Source organism: Bufo gargarizans, chromosome 1, assembly GCF_014858855.1.
Source record: "Bufo gargarizans isolate SCDJY-AF-19 chromosome 1, ASM1485885v1, whole genome shotgun sequence".
In the NCBI taxonomy this organism is placed as follows: domain Eukaryota; kingdom Metazoa; phylum Chordata; class Amphibia; order Anura; family Bufonidae; genus Bufo; species Bufo gargarizans.
This window is the reverse complement of record NC_058080.1, coordinates 8,263,827-8,285,785: the sequence shown is the minus strand read 5'-3', so window position 1 is coordinate 8,285,785 and position 21,959 is coordinate 8,263,827. Positions and strand designations below refer to the sequence as shown.

General features: G+C 46.2%; 1 protein-coding gene across 2 annotated transcripts in view; it reads left to right on the top strand.

The window, feature by feature from the left end:
* The window catches only part of EIF2AK3 (eukaryotic translation initiation factor 2 alpha kinase 3), a 40,929-nt gene extending 29,620 nt beyond the window's left edge, over positions 1-11,309 (top strand). For both annotated transcript variants that reach the window (XM_044294364.1, XM_044294356.1), the window contains 5 exons: positions 493-1,228; positions 6,154-6,321; positions 6,400-6,501; positions 7,527-7,589; positions 9,131-11,309. In XM_044294364.1, coding sequence (XP_044150299.1) covers positions 493-1,228; positions 6,154-6,321; positions 6,400-6,501; positions 7,527-7,589; positions 9,131-9,307 — 1,246 coding nt within the window. In that variant the 3' untranslated portion in view covers positions 9,308-11,309. The remainder of the gene's footprint in view (positions 1-492; positions 1,229-6,153; positions 6,322-6,399; positions 6,502-7,526; positions 7,590-9,130) is intronic.
* The last annotated feature ends 10,650 nt before the right edge of the window (positions 11,310-21,959 follow it).

Sequence of the window (21,959 nt, the reverse complement as noted above, 5' to 3'; positions counted from 1 at the left end):
GTAGTACCAGACAGTATGGCATTAGATCCAATACAGCAAGGAGGCGTACAAGTCAGGTGACTTTTATAGACCATGAGATAGAAGAGGCTAGCACCTCAATAGATATAAACAATATATCACACATCAGCAGCTGAAAACATACAAGCGTTGTGCACAGTCAAAGGGGACGCACACCATTCACCCCACACTTTGTCAAACTTTTGCGGGCACTTCCTGTGAATATAGACAACCTTTTCCATGCCTACAGCCTGATTGACCAGCGCTTTCCATTGACCCAGTGTAGGCGCCCTGTCATCCATCCATCTCAGGGCGACGGTCTTTCTGGCAAAAAATAGGGTTTCGCTCAGAAAAATCCTATGATGATGACCCCAAACCTCCTCATCTAAGATGCCGAGTAGGCAGCTCTTAGGGCATAGCGGAACTGTATCTGGAACTATTGCAGATAGCACTCCAAAATTTCAAGTCTTTTGATGTGACTTTTCTATATTTCAGCACCGAGTGGCCCCTCAGCTCCCCTACTCCTATGGATGGCCTCTCCATCAAGATTCGGAGTGCAGACCCCTTCTCCATGAAGGAGCAGGTAGAAGTCCTCACCCCTTCTTCAGAAAGTCAGTGCTCTCTGTCCACCAGGTTTATGGCTGTTGATCCAAGACGACCACGGGGACGATCGTTTCCTCGCCACTTCTCTACAGAGGATGACGCCGTGGTGAACCTGCAGGACAGTTTCCTTACAGACTGTGACCTGGAGCACAGCACAATGGATGACGAGGACATGGGCGTTCCTTACGAGCCTCGAGATCTTGGATTACATGAGAGAACCTCCTCCTCCATCATCTTTGAAGACTCTGGTTGCGACAACTCATCCAATAATTTAGAAAACAGGACGGATGTGTCCGTTGTGGTTACGACCAGCGAGTTTTCTCAGGGAGACTCCTCCAGCGAGAGTAAACCCACCTCTCCAAGCACTTTGTCCATTTCGCCTCCCAGACCGAAAACCCTGAACTTGGACTTAACCAAAAATATGGCTGAGAAGCTGAACCCTAGCTCTCCTAAGGTGTACCTCTACATACAGATGCAGCTGTGCCGCAAGGAGAACCTTAAAGACTGGATGGAGGCGCGCTGCACGCTGGAGGACCGGCCACGGGCTGAGAGCCTCAATATATTTCTGCAGATTGCAGAAGCTGTTCAGTTTTTGCACAGCAAAGGCCTGATGCACAGGGATCTCAAGGTGCGTACACCTGTTCCTGGAAGGGGAACCCACATAAGATGGCTTTATTCTCATGCAGGAGGTTGGGGGTTAATTAATTGCTCCAGAGATGTGTTGTATGCAGTTAGAGCTTGGATGGCACAGCGCTGCAGTAGCGACACTCTGCCGTGGAAGCCAATGGGGACTTCTTTAATTATCTGGTTGACATGGATTCTCTGGGTCAGAACACAACCGATCCAATATTGTTGGCATATGGCCTCCAGTAGTAAAGTCCTGACAACCCCCAGTAATGGGGGTCAGTCACCAGGAAATCCGCTTTTAAACAGGGCTAGCTCAGCTGAATGTGATAATACCTTTCTCTTAGTGATCCACTGCTTTGTTCTGGAGAAAAAGTACTTTCAATGCTTATGCAAATAAGGTGTTAAGTGCACTAAGGGCGGGCCTGAGCCCCTCTGTGCACCCTTGCTCCATCTGTTTCCTGTGCCAACCCTTCCTTCCTTTTTTCTCGATTTTATATTTTTTGCAGCGCCAGGTTCCTGCCTAGGTATCTCTCCTGGCCCTGTTGGATCAAGAAGGAAAGGGACAGAGAAAGCCGAAGGAACAAGGGCTTTGTCTCCTCTCGATGCACCTAAAGGTGATGTCTCACTTCAGCAAATGGCATTTATCATGTAGAGAAAGTCAATACAAGGCACTTACTAATGTATTGTGATTGTCAATATTGCTTCCTTTCCATCACGTTATGCACTGCTCGTATCCATGGTTATGACCACCCTGTAATCCAGCAGCGGTGGTCGTTCTTGCACACTATAGGAAAAAGCAGGGCCAAGGGAGCTCACATAGGCACGTATGTGCAGCAACTCTGTCCCGGCCACCTCCTATCTGCGCAGCAGTGGTGCTTGTAACCCTGGAAAATGAGCAGTGTAAAATGTGATGGAAAGAAAGCAATATGGAGAATCACAATACATTAGTAAGTGCCTTGTATTAACTTCCTCTACATGATAAATGCCATTTGCTGATATGAGACAACCTCTTTGACGTTTATTTTTTTTCTAGGACTCAGGATAGGACATGAGTATCAAAATGTTGGGTGTCTAACATCAGCCGTTTCGGGCAGGCGCCAGAAACTATACAGTGGATGGTGCCAGAAGCAGAAGTCTCCTTCCTCTCTACAGTGGCAATGTCCGAGTACTGCAGCCTTGCTCCCATTCAAGTGAATGGTGCAGTCTCGGTTGGGATTCTGTGCAGCTCGGCTCCCATTCATTTGACCAGACATGGTGATTATGCTTTGGATTGAGCTCTGCTTCTGGCTCTGTTCTAAGGGCTATGTTCTGCCCCAGAGGCAGCAGGGAACAGCTGATTGGTGGAGGGTGCTGGGTGCCAGATGCGTAGGTGCCACATCTTGGTCTGTAGAGATTGCTTTTCAAACTTCATCTCATTATCATCACAGACAGGGTAACAATGACCGTTATCACCTATATATAGATAACACAGGATCCACCATTCACAATAGGTGATATAACAGCTTATCTACTCCCTCCTGACCTCTGCACAGGTGACAGAGCATGCCTTAGACAACTGTCTCCCATAGGTCAATAGGGTCCCCTCCAGACTATTCTGTGTCTCTGGTCCATGTGGCTGCTGCAAAGCATATTTCTAAGGCCCCTTTCACACGGGCGGTGCGGGAAAATGTGCGCGTGAAAAAAATCGCGCATGTTTGGTACCCGAACTTCTTCACATAAGTTCGGGTTTGGGATCAGTGTTCTGTAGATTGTATTATTTTCCCTTATAGCATGGTTATAAGGGAAAATAACAGCATTCTGAATACAGAATGTATAGTAAAATAGCGCTGGAGGGGTAAAAAATAAATAAATAAATTTTACTCACCTTAGTCCACTTGATCGCGAAGCCCGGCGTCTCCTTTGTTGAATAGGACCTGTGGTGAGCATTAAATACAGGTAAAGGACCTTTGATGACGTCACTCCGGTCATCACATGGTGCGTCACATGATCTTTCACCATGGTAAAAGATCATGTGACGTACCATGTGATGACCGGAGTGACGTCATCAAAGGTCCTTTACCTGTATTTAATGCTCACCACAGGTCCTATTCAACAAAGGAGACGCCGGGCTTCGCGATCAAGTGGACTAAGGTGAGTAAAATTTATTTATTTATTTTTTACCCCTCCAGCGCTATTTTACTATACATTCTGTATTCAGAATGCTGTTATTTTCCCTTATAACCATGTTATAAGGTAAAATAATAATGATCGGGTCTCCATCCCGATCGTCTCCTAGCAACCGTGCGTGAAAATCGCACCGCATCCGCACTTGCTTGCGGATGCTTGCGATTTTCACGCAACCCTATTCATTTCTATGGGGCCTGCGTTACGTGAAAAACGCAGAATATAGAACATGCTGCGATTTTCACGCAACGCATAAGTGATGCGTGAAAATCACCGCTCATGTGAACAGCCCCATAGAAATGAATGGGTCGGTATTCAGTGCGGGTGCAATGCGTTCAACTCGCGTATCGCATCCGCGCGGAATACTCGCCCGTGTGAAAGGGGCCTAAGGCTCCATTCACACATCCGCAATTCTGTTCCGTATTTTGCAGTACGGAATTGCGGATCCATTCATTTCTATGGGGCCACACAATTCCGTTCCCGAAAAAAATAAAATAAATAGAACATGTCCTATTCTTGTCCGCAATTGCGGACAAGATTAGGCATTTTCTATTAAGTGTCGGCGATGTGCGGTCCGCATGTGTGAATGAACTCTAAAGGCTGAGTTAACAGCTCAGCCAAGATGGCCGCCCCCATAACTATGTTCAGAAGCAGAATAAAAAAAAATCTACAATCAAAAGATAAAAACAGATTAAAATCAAAGGTTAAAGGGGTTGTCTGAGTTATGAAAGAAAAATATATGGCACTGTAAATCTGATGGGCAGCAAGATATAACTGAGCTAAGCAAGTTTTAGGTAAAAAAATATATATTTCCTCATTTCCCTGGTTCTCTTCTGGCCCTTTGTTTACCTGCAATAACAACAATCTCTGCCCCTCCCCCTGTTCTGCATAGGGAGTGAATAACACTGCTGCCCTGAGTGACATGTCTGCCTGCTGGGAGACTCTGCAGCATGTTGTATGTGTAGGACTACAAGCCCCAGCTGTACAATGACACTGCTGATACACACAGGATCTTCCCCCCCCCCCCCCCCCCCCTACCTGTTCTTGTGCAGAACACCTCTGTCAGCTCCTATGCCCAGCATTTGTCTCCTCGCTGCCTGCAGCTACTCAGTAAAGCCTTCAGCCCTGAGTCTGTGCAGCTGAAGGGGTTAAGAATCCAGGGAGAGGGCAATGGCAGTGCAGGGGCACAGTGACTCTTATGTACAGCCACATATTTGCTCTCTCAGGCTTGTGCAGGAATCATTATCAGAGCAGGGAGAGAAGCTGACATCACAGGTCATGTGACCCTCAGTGGAATCTGAGAAAGGAGCAACTACAGATGCAGTAAGTGCATGGTAAAGCTGTTAGATTTGATTAGTTAGAAACATACAAAGAACAAAAAAATAACTCTGACAACCCCTTTAAGTGGCAGAATAAATGTAGGTGATACTTTCCATTCAAATGATAACATTCTGGCAAATTCCAGTCACCGCTGGGGGAGGGGGAGAGTAGAGAAAAGGGGGGGGGGGGGTAGAGAAAGTTAACACAAGCCACTTACTAATGTATTGTGATTGTCGATATTGCTTCCCTTGCTGGCTGGATTCATTTTTCCATCACATTATACACTGCTTGTTTCCATGGTAACTACCACCATGAAATCCACAGGGTGGTTTAGAGAAAAAGTGCTGGCATGTCTGGTGCCCAGGAGGACATATTTTCCTGTAGCACACAAGCACGACCACTGCTGCTGGATTGCAGGGTGGCCTGTAACCATGGAAACGGGCAGTGTATAACGTGATGGAAAAATGAATCGGACCAGCAAAGGAGGCAATATGGAGAATCACAATACATTAGTAAGGGCCTTGTATTTACTCTACATGATAAATGCCATTTTCTGAAGTTAGACAGCCCTTTAAATAAGATCTGCTACATCTTACTCCCGCCCTTTTCATTTTAAGAGACACAGGTTTGGCGGGTCTACGGCTCTGGGGGAGGGCCGGCCCGGCGGGTCTGGGTCTACGGCTCTGGGGGAGGGCCGGCCCGGCGGGTCTGGGTCTACGGCTCTGGGGGAGGGCCGGCCCGGCGGGTCTGGGTCTACGGCTCTGGGGGAGGGCCGGCCCGGCGGGTCTGGGTCTACGGCTCTGGGGGAGGGCCGGCCCGGCGGGTCTGGGTCTACGGCTCTGGGGGAGGGCCGGCCCGGCGGGTCTGGGTCTACGGCTCTGGGGGAGGGCCGGCCCGGCGGGTCTACGGCGCTGGGGGAGGGCCGGCAGAGCGTCGGCGGCCGGAAGGAGAAGGAGTGCGAAGCATAAATTGTTCCCCCATTGAGCCCTTTTTGCCTTTAGTAAGATATTGTAAAGTTTAGAAACTCGGGGAATGTCTTACACTTCGCCTTTCTGATGCCGGTCTTTAAAGGGGTATTCCAGGATTTTACTAGTGCTGGATTAGCCTCAGAATAGTCTTTCAGTATCTGATCCGCAGGGGCCCAATGCTCCATTTCCCCCCCTCCCCACTGATCAGCTGCTTCAGAGTAGCTCTGGAACTATACAGCGCCGTCCACAGGATTCCAGTAACTACTATGGACGTAGGAGGGGCTCTGCGGTGACTACTAGGGCGCTGTGTTCTGAATGCATAGTTGTGGTAAACACCTCTAGGCTGAGCTTTTTAAAAGGGTCGTCCCAATGTTAACGTTGGAATCCCCCCCCCCCCCGATCCGTTTAAAGGACTGGTGACCTCTCCAGGCGCAGTATATTGACCTTGATGAATTCCTCCTCTTTCGCTTTGTAGCCTTCCAACATATTCTTTACAATAGACGATGTGGTGAAGGTGGGAGACTTCGGGTTGGTGACCGAGATGGACCAAGAAGAAGATGAAGAAACTGTTCTGACGCCCATGCCAGCCTATGCCCGACACACTGGGCAAGTGGGAACCAAACTGTACATGAGCCCCGAACAGGTAGGTGACGTCGATGACATCCGGTTGTCTATGGAACGACCAGTCATTCCTAACGAGATGTCTTCTGCTTGTCTCCAGATGTGCGGCCAGAGTTACTCTCACAAGGTGGACATCTTCTCCCTGGGACTCATCTTATTTGAGCTGCTGTATCCGTTCAGTACCAACATGGAGAGGGTGCAGGTCAGTGACTGCTGGGTATTACCAGGGTGACCTTGGGGCTCCACATGTGACCCCTCCTCACTGTAGTCCACGGGCTAAGAGTTTTTCTTTGTGTGCTGCAATAGTCACGTCTTGTATTTTTTTTTTCTCCTGGTTCAATACAAATTAAAAAATTCCTTCTTTTCTGTGCATGTAGTAGCCAGGTTCTCCTCTAGGTGGCTCTGTGGCCTCTCGGATCCAATACTTGAATACAAGCACATACATATAGCATATACTTACTGAAGGAGGCCCCTACATTTCCATTCAGTCTCTTGAAGACCACGTCTGTCCTATAGGAGAGCACAACTTTGTCAGTATTTCACTTAAAGGGGTTGTCTCATCTCAGTCAATGCCTTTCATATGATCCCCTTTGTGCACATTAGCTGATTGCTGCCAGTTTGTTTCAGAAGATGATTTAGGACATCCTTCTGGTGGCCACCCTTGCCTCTTCTCCAGGTTGATGTAGAGAATTCCTAGTTGGTGCTATCTGATGTTATCGCCTGATATTCTGCAGCAGTTGTAGAAGAACGGGGAGTGATTCTTAAAAGGGATGTGCAAGAATGAGGAAGTGGGGTTGGCAAACACGCTGCCCCCACATGGCCGGAGCGGTAAAGTGAAGCCTACTAACCTGCTTCCGGACGCTCCATCTCCTCCAAGCCTGTGATGCTCTGCTCGGCTCCGACATCGCAGCAGACAATCATTGGTCGCACCGCAGACCGCACTGCCTTATGTCATGTGACCATTTGTCATTATGTAAGGGGAGCTGGTTACCGATTGGCTGCAGGCAATGTCAAACCGGATATTTACAGCAAGGGCTTAGCAGAGCGTCGGAGGCTGGAAGCAGAAGGAGTGGGAAGCAGGTAAGTTTCCCTTACAGTCCGGCCAACTCTCCCTTTCCAATTCTTGTACAACCCCTTTAATGGACAAAATGGAAAATCGGTTTCAGAACTGAATATGCAGAGCCCTTAGTTGGACAGTTCCATTAAATGTATTTTATTTTTCTGTAGATATTAACAGACTTGCGAGACCTGAAGTTTCCAGCCCTGTTCACACAGCAATATCCCCAAGAGGTAAGCATTTTATAACCTCCTTTAGGCTCGAGGTACACACAGTAACCCATGGTCACACCTGAGACCTAGCCGTATACTTGTGCAACTTTAGGGTACTGTCTACTTTAAATCGTTAATTTCTAAGTGACAGCCTTTGTTCTGCTCCAGAGCTGTATTCATGATGCTGCAGGCTTCAGATGTGAGTCTGATATGGGGTTTTCAATTCTGGTCCGTTATCTCATGTAGGAAAAACTAAAACTCTCTAGAATACTAAGCATCAGAACAAACTCTGTGCAGGCAAAGAATTCTGAGAGGTTTCAGCTCTGAAACTTGCAGAATTGAGAATACAGCTCTAGAGTATAATGCAAACTGTAACTATATGTATTGCATGCACATAGTGACTGCACCAGCAGCATAGTGAGTGCAGCTCTGGAGTATAATGCAGGATGCAACTCAGGATAAGTAATGTATGTACACTGACTCCACCAGGAGAATAGTAAGTGCAGCTCTGGAGTATAATACAGGATGCAACTCAGGATAAGTAATGTATGTACACAGTGACTGCACCAGGAGAATAGTGAGTACAGCTCTGGAGTATAATACAGGATGTAACTCAGGATCAGTACTGGATAAGTAATGTATGTACACAGTGACTGCACCAGCAGAATAGTGAGTGCAGCTCTGGGGTATAATACAGGATGTAACTCAGGATCAGTACAGGATAAGTAATGTATGTACACAGTGACTGCACCAGCAGAATAGTGAGTGCAGCTCTGGAGTATAATACAGGATGTAACTCAGGATCAGTACAGGATAAGTAATGTAATGTACACAGTGACTGCACCAGCAGAATAGTGAGTGCGGCTCTGGAGTACAATACAGGATGTAACTCAGGATCAGTACAGGATAAGTAATGTATGTACACAGTGACTGCACCAGCAGACTAGTGAGTGCAGCTCTGGAGTATAATACAGGATGTTACTCAGGATCAGTACAGGATAAGTAATGTAATGTATGTACACAGTGACTGCACCAGCAGAATAGTGAGTGCAGCTCTGGAGTATAATACAGGATGTAACTCGGGATCAGTACAAGATAAGTAATGTAATGTATGTACACAGTGACTGCACCAGCAGAATAGTGAGTGCAGCTCTGGAGTATAATACAGGATGTAACTCGGGATCAGTACAAGATAAGTAATGTAATGTATGTACACAGTGACTCCACCAGCAGAATAGTGAGTACAGCTCTGGAGTATAATACAGGATGTAACTCGGGATCAGTACAAGATAAGTAATGTAATGTATGTACACAGTGACTGCACCAGCAGAATAGTGAGTGCAGCTCTGGAATCATCGGGGTCTGACCACAGGGGTTTCCACCAGTCATGCGGCATCAGCTCCCTTGGCATGTTGTATGGACAGCACCTGGGTGGGATCTGTAGCGGTATGAATGGGGCTGGGGAGCGGTACACGTACAGCACTTCGGTGGGTATATCTGAGCTGTAAAACTTCACACTGACACAGAGAATATCTGACTGCTTGTGTTTCCGTCCTGTGCAGCACACCATGGTCCGGCACATGCTTTCTCATAACCCAAGTGAGCGGCCCGAAGCTGAAGAAATTATAGAGAGCCCCATGTTTGAGAACATTGAACTTCCCGGAAAGCTGACGCTCAGGCAGAGATCCCGGACACTGAGCACCTCCGGCCTGAAAAGCCTCAAACATTCCAGCAAGTGATCGCCTCTGTCTCCTGAACCAGAAGGGCTGTACCCGTTCAGAACCCCTCACGTCTCCGTTCACAGGGGGTTCGCATCGGATTCGTACTGGCACAAGACATGTTTTATACAGTTTGTTGGACGTTTTATACCATTTGTTGAATGTCTATTGTAATGATGAAGAGCACAATGTACCTGGCGGCGATATGAAGAGTTCATGTTCTGTACGTTTCCTTGATCCCGTTAGTAATGGCCGTCTATTAGGACGAGCGTTTTTGATCGGATCTGTACTTAAAGGGCACCACACCTATTAAGGGCCACTGTAGCCTTCTAGAAGATTATGTGTAGGGCTCAATTAATTTTTTTTTACATGACGAGAAGCACAGACTGGGAGAACGTTGGAGGGGTTTATAAGAGAAATATTTTTCTATGTCTTGAAGGCTTCAGGTGACTTGTAAGATTTGTCATTGAAAGCAAGTTTCTTATAGGAAGATTACAAAATGGTGGAATAATGGGAGAAATTACCGACTGTCTATTTCTAATTGATTAACCCAATTTTAAACGGGGGCTGTTTTTTTTTTTTTTTTTGTTTTTTTTATTGTATTCTTCATAAAATAACAATTCATTTTTCTTATCGCCATGCATTATGCTATTCCTCTGTTATTCCTCCTACCTAAACAGCTGGGTATTACCAGTTGGGGATGGGTCCCCACAGAGACTGGCATTACCGATCAGTGCCGATGCACAAATTCAGGAGGAATAACAGAGGAACAACACAGAATTGTAAGAAAAAAACGCACCAGAATTGTTAGTTCACAGGGAATACAAGAGGTGACATCTTGATTTAATCTACATATATCTTGGTGAGGACCTTTCCTAAAACTTAGCTTTGCTTCTCTCAGTTGTGTCTTATACTCCAGTCACAGCTAGAGCTGCATTCGTAAATTCTTCTGGAACTTCTGCTGCTTACACATCCCATACTTTTATGGTTCCTGGCTGATGGAGTGTTTATACCGGACCTTGCGTTAGAGCATGATGCACGAATAGGGTCCTGGTCCTACTCCCCCCTAATACAGACACAAAAAAGCGCTCATGTCTCAGCCAACTAAAGGGGTTATTGGGTGTAGAAGAATAACTCCCCCATGTCTGTTTGGGGTCTGCAGAGCGGTGGGCGAAAGCTGCAATACCGGACACATCCCCCTCCCCTCTAGCGCAGACACTGAACCAGCAGGGGGGTGTTGTCAGATGTGAAAGTAGAGCTAGAAACAAACAGCCTTCTTTCTCTGTGTTAAATGTTCTGCCTGTGACACAAGATCAATACAAGAGAAGTAAAGCTAAGTTTTTGCCAAGTCCCTCGTCGTTCTTTGTAGATGTGTGAACGGAGCTTCATCAGCTAAATCCTTTTTTTCATAGCGATTCAGGATGATGGATGGCGCTGGATCGGCTGCCGGAATTTAACTCCTTGTGCTCTTTAAACTGTACTTGTTAATGTTGCACCTGTTTTTATATGTCTGACTCTTCCTAATCTGCAATGGAAAGAAGACTAGACTCTTCATCTAGACCTGTACCTCACCATTTGATCTGCCCACCCTCCTTGACTTTGCACAGTGAAGTGACGCCTTTGCCTTACCTGCAGTCAAACTCATTTGGTCTGCAGAAAAAAAAGTCTCGATTGCACTAGGAGTCGGTTTTGCTGACGCCACCGTTCTCTCTCGATGGTAATTTGACTTGTACATTCTTGTTGTTTTTTTTTTTTTAAATGTTTTTATTAGTTTATGATTATTTTCTCTCTTAATGTCTTACTTGCTACAAGTTCTGTAACCACCACTTACAGGCTTGTGAATCATTTAAGGGGTTAAATTGTGCTTGTTTCTTATGTACATATGTTTTATTTATAAAGCACAGTCAATCCATTGGGTTGGTGCTGTACAGCGCACTTATCACAGATCCAGAACAGTTAAGTGCATTACATTATGTGACTTTTTTCAAGTCTAAGTGATTTAATAAAAAAATGTTTTATTTATCGGTCTTGGCTTTGTTTGCAGCATTGCGTGCTGCCGGCTTAGGCTACTTTCACACTAGTGTTTTTACTGGATCCGTTACTGATGATACACCCATCTGCATCCGTTATCTTTTAGGTCCCGGGCTACTTGAGAAACCTTGGCGTGGTGCCCGGGCTTAGACATGTTCTACACCAGGCATGCTCAACCTGCGGCCCTCCAGCTGTTGTAAAACTACAACTCCCACAATGCCCTGCTGTAGGCTGATAGCTGTAGGCTGTTCGGGCATGCTGGGAGTTGTAGTTTTGCAACAGCTGGAGGGCCGCAGGTTGAGCATGCCTGTTCTACACCATAGGACATGTTGACTAATCTCTCAATTTTAAAATCAGTTTGAGGGTTTAGTGAGACTGCAGAGTGCACCTGTCTTTGCTATTGTTTTGTTATATTGATTATGACATCCGCACTTGCTACCTTGTGTAGGATGTCTATTGTGGTACTTGTGGTTCGCCGCAGGCATCCTCCACCGTATGCATTTTGCTGGGGATCGCCATTAGCAACGGGCCACAAGTGCAGGATTTGCTCCCCTGTATATATGCACGACTGCATGTGGGTTTGAGCACCTCCTGCTAATGCCACCCTGTCTTTTTAGTGGGTTTACATGTATAGTTATCATTATGCACAGGATCATGTCTGTGCTTAAATACATAGTTCGATACGTGTTTTGTATGTGTGCCTGTATACTGTATGTGTGTGATCGACCATGAACCGATTCCAACGTTACTTATGCCAAGAAGGTCCTGAGTGAGGTGATATTTATTAAGGTGCCTTCCTCCTCTGTGCACAATTATCACCTTATATAAGAACCATGAGCTTTATGTAGATGATGTATCTGAAAAAGTACAGATGAGAGCATCCAGGGCTTGGAGCTATCACACATGCTTATGAAGGAGGAACTGATTTAATATTGCATGGAGGAACAGTGTCATACTGTGTATGGGTGTAATTAGCTCTGAGGTGTGAAGAGCGTGTCCGTCTATTACACCGAATTGTGAAGTGTTTTATTGGGGACCATGAATACAGGTGTGAAGTGGGGGGCTTTGGCTTATATGAAAAGGATGGACAAGCTCTTGAGTATCCGACGTGGGGGCTGAGTTTGAAGATAAAGACCTAATGTCTGCATCTTCTCTACTCTTCACGTGTCCCTATGACAATTGTTCTGTCTTCATACATGTCCACACAGTGTGCAGTCTGACATTCAGCATAAACCATTCCTGTCTTCCAAATAAGAGGACTGTTCTTTGTAGTCTAACTTGTTTATTGGTAAAACTATAAGAATATAAATAGCAAGTATAGATAGCATGTACTATAACATTTGCATTAACACTGAAAGCACATGGTAAAATGGCTGCCTATACATAGGATTACATGTCTTGCTAACAGCAGAAACAACTCCCTGAGTAACAATGATAACTAGCTGAACAGCTCCGCATAACATAATATCCCTGAAACAAAGTTAGATCTCTCACCAGATATACTTATACAAGGATAGTGTCCTGGAGACTGGAGGCTTCTCTTTCCCAGGATGCTTTGCACCACCCACAATGCAGCAGTCTTTGTAACAGAAAAAACTAAGTGAAATACAACTTTGCACCGCTAGATGGTGCTTTAACCACACTAATCACTATAGAAATCCCAAAACTGAAGCAGATGTAATATGTAATGATTCTCGGCTGGGCAGAACAGCAACTCATCCTACCTCTGTTCTGGCCTCGACATTGTGTCACGGTGCGATGTAGGAGGAAACGCCAACCGAACACCGATGGGAAGCGGGAACATAAACTAGGCCTGCACACTGGGGACAGGGAGCAGGTCACCTCCTATAGAAACCCTAATCCTAGCTCTGAATCCTATCCGTATGAGTGGACCTAGATCATAGGAGGGCTCATACACAGGAACCTTGGACCCTGCAATCCCTGAATAGCCCTAGTAATAGTGTCAGGGCTTGAGACGACCTGTTCCTTCCCAAATGACCTAGTAACCAGCGACAACGGAAAAACAACAAAACTTACTGTCATGTACTAGAGCTGGTCCCCCTGACCCCTAGAACATAATACCACAACAGTAAGATGCCATGCTCACATAGAGAGATGACAGTGAGAAGAAAACTGGATCGGCAGGTAAGAGTCCAGTGGCAAGAATAACCACTGTTCCAAGAACACCGGAATACTTGGTCACTTACCTGCCACGGCTGCTAGAAGGCACACGAGCGGTCCACACCACAACGAACTGGAACCCATGCAAATGTACTGGTACTGGACTCAGTACAAAACAACAAACACAGGAACCAACTCACCAGTAACTGCCTGGACCTCCATGCGACAGGATGCATGGAGGCCTCAGGCAGAGATGCACACTGACTGGTTGTTCCCCCACCGGGGGGGGGGAACCCAGGAACCCTCTCACCGAAGGCACAGACAGGGGAGTGTCTAGCATCCATGCAGGACCGTACACACTAAAACAGACCAGACATGTAACAACAACTAGACATACAACATAAACCACACCATACATAGAACCGATAAGGTAGGAAGACATGGTAACAACGGGATGATATTGTTGTCTCACTAGGTGGCCCTCAATAACTGGGCAGATGGAATACCCAGGACAGGAGCATAGCTCCAGCACCAACAGAGGCTGGAGGACAACTAAACTCCAGGCTACCAGCTGCAGGCAATATAAGCACCTAGTGACCACACACAGCCAAGTAGTTAACCCCACAAGCACCAGACAGGGAAGGGAAACAAACCTTAAAGGAGAAGTGTACACACACGCTGCATAAACTTCATGTTGCCCCAGGCAACCAGCATGCACGGCAAACAACACCGAGAATGAGACACAGCCGTGACACACTGATGTAGATGATGATGATTTGGATCCAGACCGTCACCTGATGATAACTTGTAACTGGCCAGAGCGTCAGCAGGACTTGTTCTCGTGAGGACATTGGATGTTGTGGCTTTATTCGAATACATCTCCACCAAAAAATAAGTTATTGATTGACTTATCCATTTAGGACAGACTTTGTCCAGATGCAGACAGCCATGACATGATTGGAGCTAAATCCTTGGTGGAAGCCCTTCTTCCCATGAAGCACAGTAAGACAGCCTTACTGTGCTTCATGGGAAGAAGGGCTTCCACCAAGGATTTAGCTCCAATCATGTCATGGCTGTCTGCATCTGGACAAAGTCTGTCCTAATCAGGTTCACACTTCAGTTATTTAATCAGTAATTTCCATCATTGTGAGCTAAAACCAGGAGTGAAGCCTACTCAGATATAAGGTATAAGGGAAAGATCTGCACCTGTTCTGTGTTTTTGACTCGCATGAGGTTTTGGCTCACAATAACTGGTGGAAATAATTGACTAAATAACTGAAGTGAGAATTCGGCCTTAAACTCCTGCTTGCAGAGGTGCCGATCATTTACTAGCCGTGAGGGTTTCCTTATCCTTCCCTGGCAAGATAAACAAGGATTTGGATGTGCTCAGCTAATTGGCTAGAAGTCATAGAGCTGACTGGGTGCCTGGTATAATGCAGGAACTTCCCGCTGGGAGAGGGGAGAAAGAGCTGCCTTTGTTCACAGTATGGACACAGATCTGCTAAAATGGCTGCTGAAGAGACCATACATTGGTAACATCAATAGAAAAATCTAATAATTGGGTAATTGTAATGTGATACAAGTGTGATAACTTGATGTAAGGCATTCGGAGGTAATATTATATACAAAGTAACCTAACCGAATGTTATTTCAGTTCACACTTTGTATGCAGGAAGAGGAATTGCAGCTGAGAACACCCACCACCTCTGTGGTGGCTTGGCTCCATACTTCAGCTTTATTAGGTGCTCAGCTGGAAGCAGAAGACACAGGAATTGGAAGAAAGGCCTATCATTATATTTGTATCAACAGTGGAAAATACAGAGTTAGTGTGAGGAGAGAAGCTGCGTGCTCTGTAATCAGGGGCCCGGTCATTGTTTAGTTTCCTGTTTTTCATTTTAATCAGTGAATTATAAGCTGATACAATGTGCACACATTAAAGCCTGGCAGCTGTTATAAAGGGGCAATTAAAATGATGCATAGCAATGTTCCTGGCAAAATAACTCCAGGATGAAAGAATGTTTTCAATTCATTTAAAGGGGCTGCATCACTTTGTGTTACTTTATGGCTACACTCAGCGGATTGGCGAGATGTCATGGAGCTGTTGACTGGATGCTTTGCATAATCCAGCGACTTCCTGCTGGGGTAGGGGAGGAGAGATCTGCTCTAGTATGAAGACAAGCTGCTCAAATGGCTGCTGATGATGCAAAGTGCACACACTAAAGTCTGGGTATTGTTATAAAGAAGTAGTTAAAGGGAATATTTAATTAGAAAATTACCTATTGTTTAAATGTTTACATTGGTGCTCCGAAATATGTGAACCCTTCAGAATTTTCTGCATAAATTTGACCTAAAGCTACATCACAATTTCACATAAGTCCTAAAAGTAAATAAAGATAACAAAATCAAACAAATGAGACAAAAATGTTAGACTCGGTCATTTACCATATTTTTCGTCCTATAGGTTTAAGAGGAGGAAAATAAGAAAAAAATATTTTTCATCAGACCTCAGCTCAGAGCCTCAATGTTAATACGAACCCCCCATTCAGACCCCCAATATATATATATATATATATATATATATATGACCCCCAAGCAGACCTCAGATCACAGCCCCAAAGTGAATAAGAACCCCCCATTCAGACCCCCAATGTGAATATGACCCCCCCAAGCAGACCTCCAGATCAGACCCCCAATGTGAATATGACCCTCAAGCAGACCTCAGATCAGAACCCTGAAAGTTCAGTTCTCTGAAAGGTGCAGAGTCCACCACTTGGAAAGGGAGGGACTGCAGCACCAGCAACTTGGCCAGGAGCACGTTCAGCCTCTGTGCCGTTGGATAAGTGCACACATACTATTGTCTCTTGGCAATCACTTCGGTGATTGATTGCTGACTGAATTACTGACAAGGAGTAGGAGGAGGAGAAGCAGGAACATCAGGATCAGCAGATGATGGGAAGGACAGACACCTCCCTTCGGCTGAGGTGGTGGAGCATTGACTGCCTGAAACCGGGTGCATGCCCCTGGGTAATGCAGCAGTTGTTGCGGCAGGTTGGACCACCATATCGGAGCCACGGTTCTCCCAGGCCACTGCATGGCGATGCTACATATGTTAGCGCAGGGCCGTGGTGATAACATTGGCACCCTGGTGTCACGGACGGACATTCCCGTGGCAGGTACCAGGAGATCGGAGAGACTGGCATCTCGTGGGTTAAATTGCCAAGTTCCCAGTGGATCTTATTTGTGTCTGTGATTTGGTGAATGCCACACCCCTTGCTTCAGGTGTTGCTTGTTGGTAATTTACCTTTCCCATAAGTAGCCGCTTCTCTCTCTTGGAGGTGCGGTTTATAGATTTTCTTCCTGTCTTCTAACTCGCTGGTCAGTGGTACTCTGTGGTGTTTCTGGAGTTGCCAGTTTTCTACTTTCAGCTAAGTCTTGTCTTTTCTTATTGTATTGTGTTTATTATATTCCCTGTTGTTTGTATCTGGGCCTGAGACAGAGACTTCCATTCGTCCATCTGGGGAGGAATGGGTTGTCTCTGGTCCTAACCTCATTCCAGGGCCTTATAGGGATATAAGGGCCTAGGTATACAGCATATGAATATTCCTACCTTCAAGGTCTATTCATATTGATAGGTAGTTAGGGCCCGGATTAGGGTTGTTTAGGAGGTGACCTGTTCCTTCCCTAGTTTCCAGGCCCAGTTACTGTTCCCCTTCCCTCCTGTGTTCAGTGTGGAGTTTTTCCCCCACACTGATTGTGACACCTGGCCACGCTTCACCATCTGCCCACAGATTCTACATATGGCCATGTTCACCTCCTCCGGCGGCTTAACAAAAAACTGCCACACCGCCGAGTAGGTGTTTTTACTACCAACACTACGCACTGACTGACTGCTACCGCCGCTGCTTCCGTGAACCCCTGCACCACTACTTTCCGGGCAGGTAGGCTCCTGCGAAGCGTGTGGTCTACCCCGGGCATGTTTGGCCACCGACCTCCCACTGCTGCCACCTTGCTAACTCCCGGCCACGCTAGCGACTTGCTGGCTCCGCTGCTGCCTCACAGGCAAGCTGCCACCCTCTTCTCCCGATGATGAAGCCCCTAATTCACCTGGCTCCCAAGTGCGATCAGCTACATCCTCATCATCGAGTACTGTCACTGATGTCCTCCTCACCGCTCGCAACACCAGCTCCCACGCCACTCTCCTTATCACTACTTGCCCGCCTAGCGGAGGAAGCGGCATATGTCTCCTCCACATCTTGGCTGGCCAGTATCTGCTGATTGTCCTCTAGTATCTTGTCCTCGCTGTATAGTGGAGCTGAGTCCACAGCATATAGCACTTCTCTGGCTGAGTGAACAGAAAAGGACAGAGGCAGGTTGAGTACAGGTGAGGGCACAGGGCCTGCTCCCGGGCCATGCCAACTAAGGGTTATGTCTGACGAACCCACTGACTGTTGGCTGGGGGTGTCTGATGTCACTTGGGACGAAGTGGATGACTAAGTCAACTATTCAAGAACAGCTGGGTTGCTGGTCAAGACACGACTGCTAGATGACATCGGGAGCTCAGGCCTCTCGCTGCGACTACTGCTGCCACGCCCCATTACTCTGCTGCGACCTCTGCCTGCACCAGAAACATTTAGGCCTCTGCCACTCCCCTGTGCAGGGCCTGGCATTTCTCTGTCTAAAAATACTATTAGATGAAATAAATAAAAAGGAAATTAAAACACCCCAAAAAAGTCTGTAATTTTCTCACTTCACCACACAACGGCAAATACTTTTTTTGTGCCACTAATACACAACAAAAAGGGCTTTAGAACATATGACTGCACCGCTGAATGGCAAATATATTTTTCTTTTTTCCCCTTATACACTCCACAAAAGGCTTTAGGACATATAACTGCACCGCTGAATGGCAAATATATTTTTCTATTGCCACTTATACACTTCACAATAGGCTTTAGGACATATAACTGCACCGCTGAATGGCAAATATATTTTCTTTTTTCCACTTATACACTCCACAAAAGGCTGTAATTTTCACACTTCACCACACAACGGCTAATAATCCCTTTTTTCCCACTAATACAAGCCAAAAAAATGCTTTAGAACATATAACTGCACCGCACAAGGGAAAATAAGACGTAGATATATTTCTTTGTAATAAACCCTGTTAATGGCTGTAACACCTCAATAATAAGAACGGTTTGCTGGAATTACAGAGCTGTATAATGACAATTTGGATCTGCAGTCAGTGCAGCAAGGTGTAATAGGATTGTTCCCATTACTCAGGCTGTAACCTCCCCTACTGAACCCTGTTCTACATAAATGCTATGGAATAATTCTTCCCTACCCTTTCCCTGCACCTTGAATAATCTTTCCCTGAACTTTTAAATCGTTTTTTCAGCACAATGAAGTCTTTCCTATCACTGTCCCTAGCGCCTGCTGACGTCTCTCCCTGCACTAAGTACACTGGAAAATGGCAGAATCCAAGATGGCTGAGGCTATTTATAGGGCTGTGACATCACGGGGCTGGCTGGCTGCTGATTGGCTGCATGCATGGCATTATGGGTGATCCCGTGTTCCCAGAGTTCCCTGCTCCATGTCCTCACACGTGCAGCAGCCATTTTAGGAAAAAATGCTATTCGTTACCACGAAGTGTGAGGAAATTCAGATTCAGTGCGAATCGAATTTTTCCTGAAATTTGGATCGAATTCCACTTCGTCAACTTCGATTCGCTCATCTCTACTCATTAGTATTCACTCCATAAGACGCACTGACATTTTCCTCCCACTTTGGAGGGAAAAAAGTGTGCCTCATAGGACGAAAAATAAGGTATTTATTGAGGAAAATTATCCAATATTTCATGTGTGTGAGTGGTGAAAATATTGAACCTTTAGGATTAGCAGATAATTTGATGGTGAAACTAGAGTCAGGTGTTTTAAATAAATTGGATGACAATCAGGTGTAAGAGGGCGACCTGTTTTTTGTAAAGAACAGAGCTCTATCAAAGTCTGATCTTCACAAGACATTTCTCGAAGTGTATCATGACACAGACATAGGAGATTTCTGAGAACCTCAGAAGAATAGGTGTTGATGCTCATCAGGCGGACTTCATTGTGCAGGGAGGAGAAGTAGATAAGCTGTGATATTACATATTGGGAATGGTGTTCCTATGTTATCTAAAAGGAGGTGATAGCTATCATTTTAATTGTTTGTGATGATAATGCAATGACTACTGGAAAGTTAAGGTGGGTGTACACTAAACAATATTACAGACGGTTGTCAGGAAGGAAGCGTTCCTTCCCCACCGTCGGCTGCTCGTTCAATGAAGGAGACCACTGCATTTACATGCAGCGATCTCTTTCACAGTAGGAGAACAAGGGATCACTATTGTGATCGTTCATCCCCATACAGCTGCACTGTGATTATTGGAGTGCCTGCACAAACATTGCTCATTCATCGGGTGATCGGTGGCACATTGTCAGGAACGAGCATTTGCAGGAACGTTCGTTTCCAATAATCTGCCCGAGTATTTGGCACTGTAGAACCACCTTTAGGCCACTTTCACAGTCAGTGTTTGATCAGTGATTTTCATCAGTGATTGTGAGCCAAAACCAGGTGTGGACCTAAAACACAGAACAGATTCAAATCTTTCCATCATGCCTTATATCTGTGTAGCTTCCATTTCTGGTCACAATCACTGATGGAAATCACTGATTAAACAGTGACCAAACACTAAGGCTCCATTCACACGTCCGCAAATGGGTCCGCATCCGTTCCGCAATTTTGCGGAACGGGTGCGGACCCATTTATTTTCTATGGGGACGGAATGGATGCGGACAGCACACAGTGTGCTGTCCGCCTCCGCCTCCGTATTTGCGGAGCACGGCCCCGATCAGCTGCGGACAAGAATAGGCATTTCTATAGGGGTGCCGGGCAGTGTGTTGAGGATCCACAATTTGCGGGTCCGCAACCCACCACGGACGTGTGAATGGAGCCTAACTGTGTGAAAGTGGCCATACCTGTACAGAACAGGAAATCTCAACATATTACTCCTAGTGGCCAGTGCAAAAACTGCATGATTTTTGTGTTTTTTAAAACCTGCCTTCTGCATTGTGTCCACTGTAAAGTTTAGCGGAGGAGGGATATTACTATTGGGCAGAGGCGTACATAGGAATCACTGGGCCCCATAGCAAAAATCTGAGGGGGGTGACCTGTCACATGGGATATCTGCTGCAGCCTGCAGATCTCCTTATTTGGGGTGCCATGTTAGGCTACTTTCACACTTGCGTTCGGGTCTCCGCTTGTGAGTTCCGTTTGAAGGCTCTCACAAGCGGCACCGAACGGATCCGTCCAGCCCTAATGCATTCTGAGTGGATGCGGATCCGCTCAGAATGCATCAGTCTGGCAGCGTTTGTCCTCCGCTCCGCTCAGCAGGCGGACACTTGAACGCTGCTTGCAGCGCTCGGGTGTCCGCCTGGCCGTGCGGAGGCAAACGGATCCGTCCAGACTTACAATGTAAGTCAATGGGGACGGATCCGTTTGAAGTTGACACACTATGGCTCAATTTTCAAACGGATCCGTCCCCCATTGACTTTCAATGTAAAGTCAAAACGGATCCGTTTGCACTATCATGAACAAAAAGAAAAAAAATATGTTTTTTTTTTTGTTCATGTTAATGCAAACGGATCCGTTCTGAACGGATCTAAGCGTTTGCATTATAGGTGCGGATCCGTCTGTGCAGACACCAGACGGATCCGCTCTGAACGCAAGTGTGAAAGTAGCCTTAAAGGGAATCTGTCACTAGCAATTTACCCCCAATTTTTTTTTCGTGAATCCATGTTTAACAGAGTACCTGTTTTCCATCTGTCTTGTTCTTTTGATTGTGAGTCTTGTAATTTCTTCAAAAAATCGATTCTTATGATATGTAAATGAAGCTGTAAGGAGCCCAGAGGGGCGTTATTCTTTCTCCACGGTGCCCAGGAACGCCCCTCTGAAGTGCCGTGCCCTGCCTAAGTTTGAAAACTAATAACGCCTCCAAGTTCATCTAAATCGCCTCCCAGAGGCACGGCTAAGTGCTCAACACCCCCCCTCCTCAGTGCCACGCTATGCGGCAAACACCCCGATCCTCCTCTCGCCGGCATCCCAAATCCCGCGCAGGTGCAGTGCCGTCAGTCATCTTATCATAGCGCAGGCAATCGCCGGCACTGCGCCTGCACGGGATTTGGGATGCCAGCGAGAGGAGGATCGGATTTGGGAGGCGATTTAGATGAACTTGGAGGCGTTATTAGTTTTCAAATTTAGGCGGGCACGGCACTTCAGAGGGGCGTTCCTGGGCACCGTGGAGAAAGAATAACGCCCCTCTGGGCTCCTTACAGCGTCATTTACATATCATAAGAATCGATTTTTTGAAGAAATGACAAGACTCACAATCAAAGGAACAAGACAGATGGAAAAAAAGGTACTCATGGATCCATGTTTAATAAAGTACCTTTTTTCCATCTGTGTTCTTCTTTTCCATGTCAGT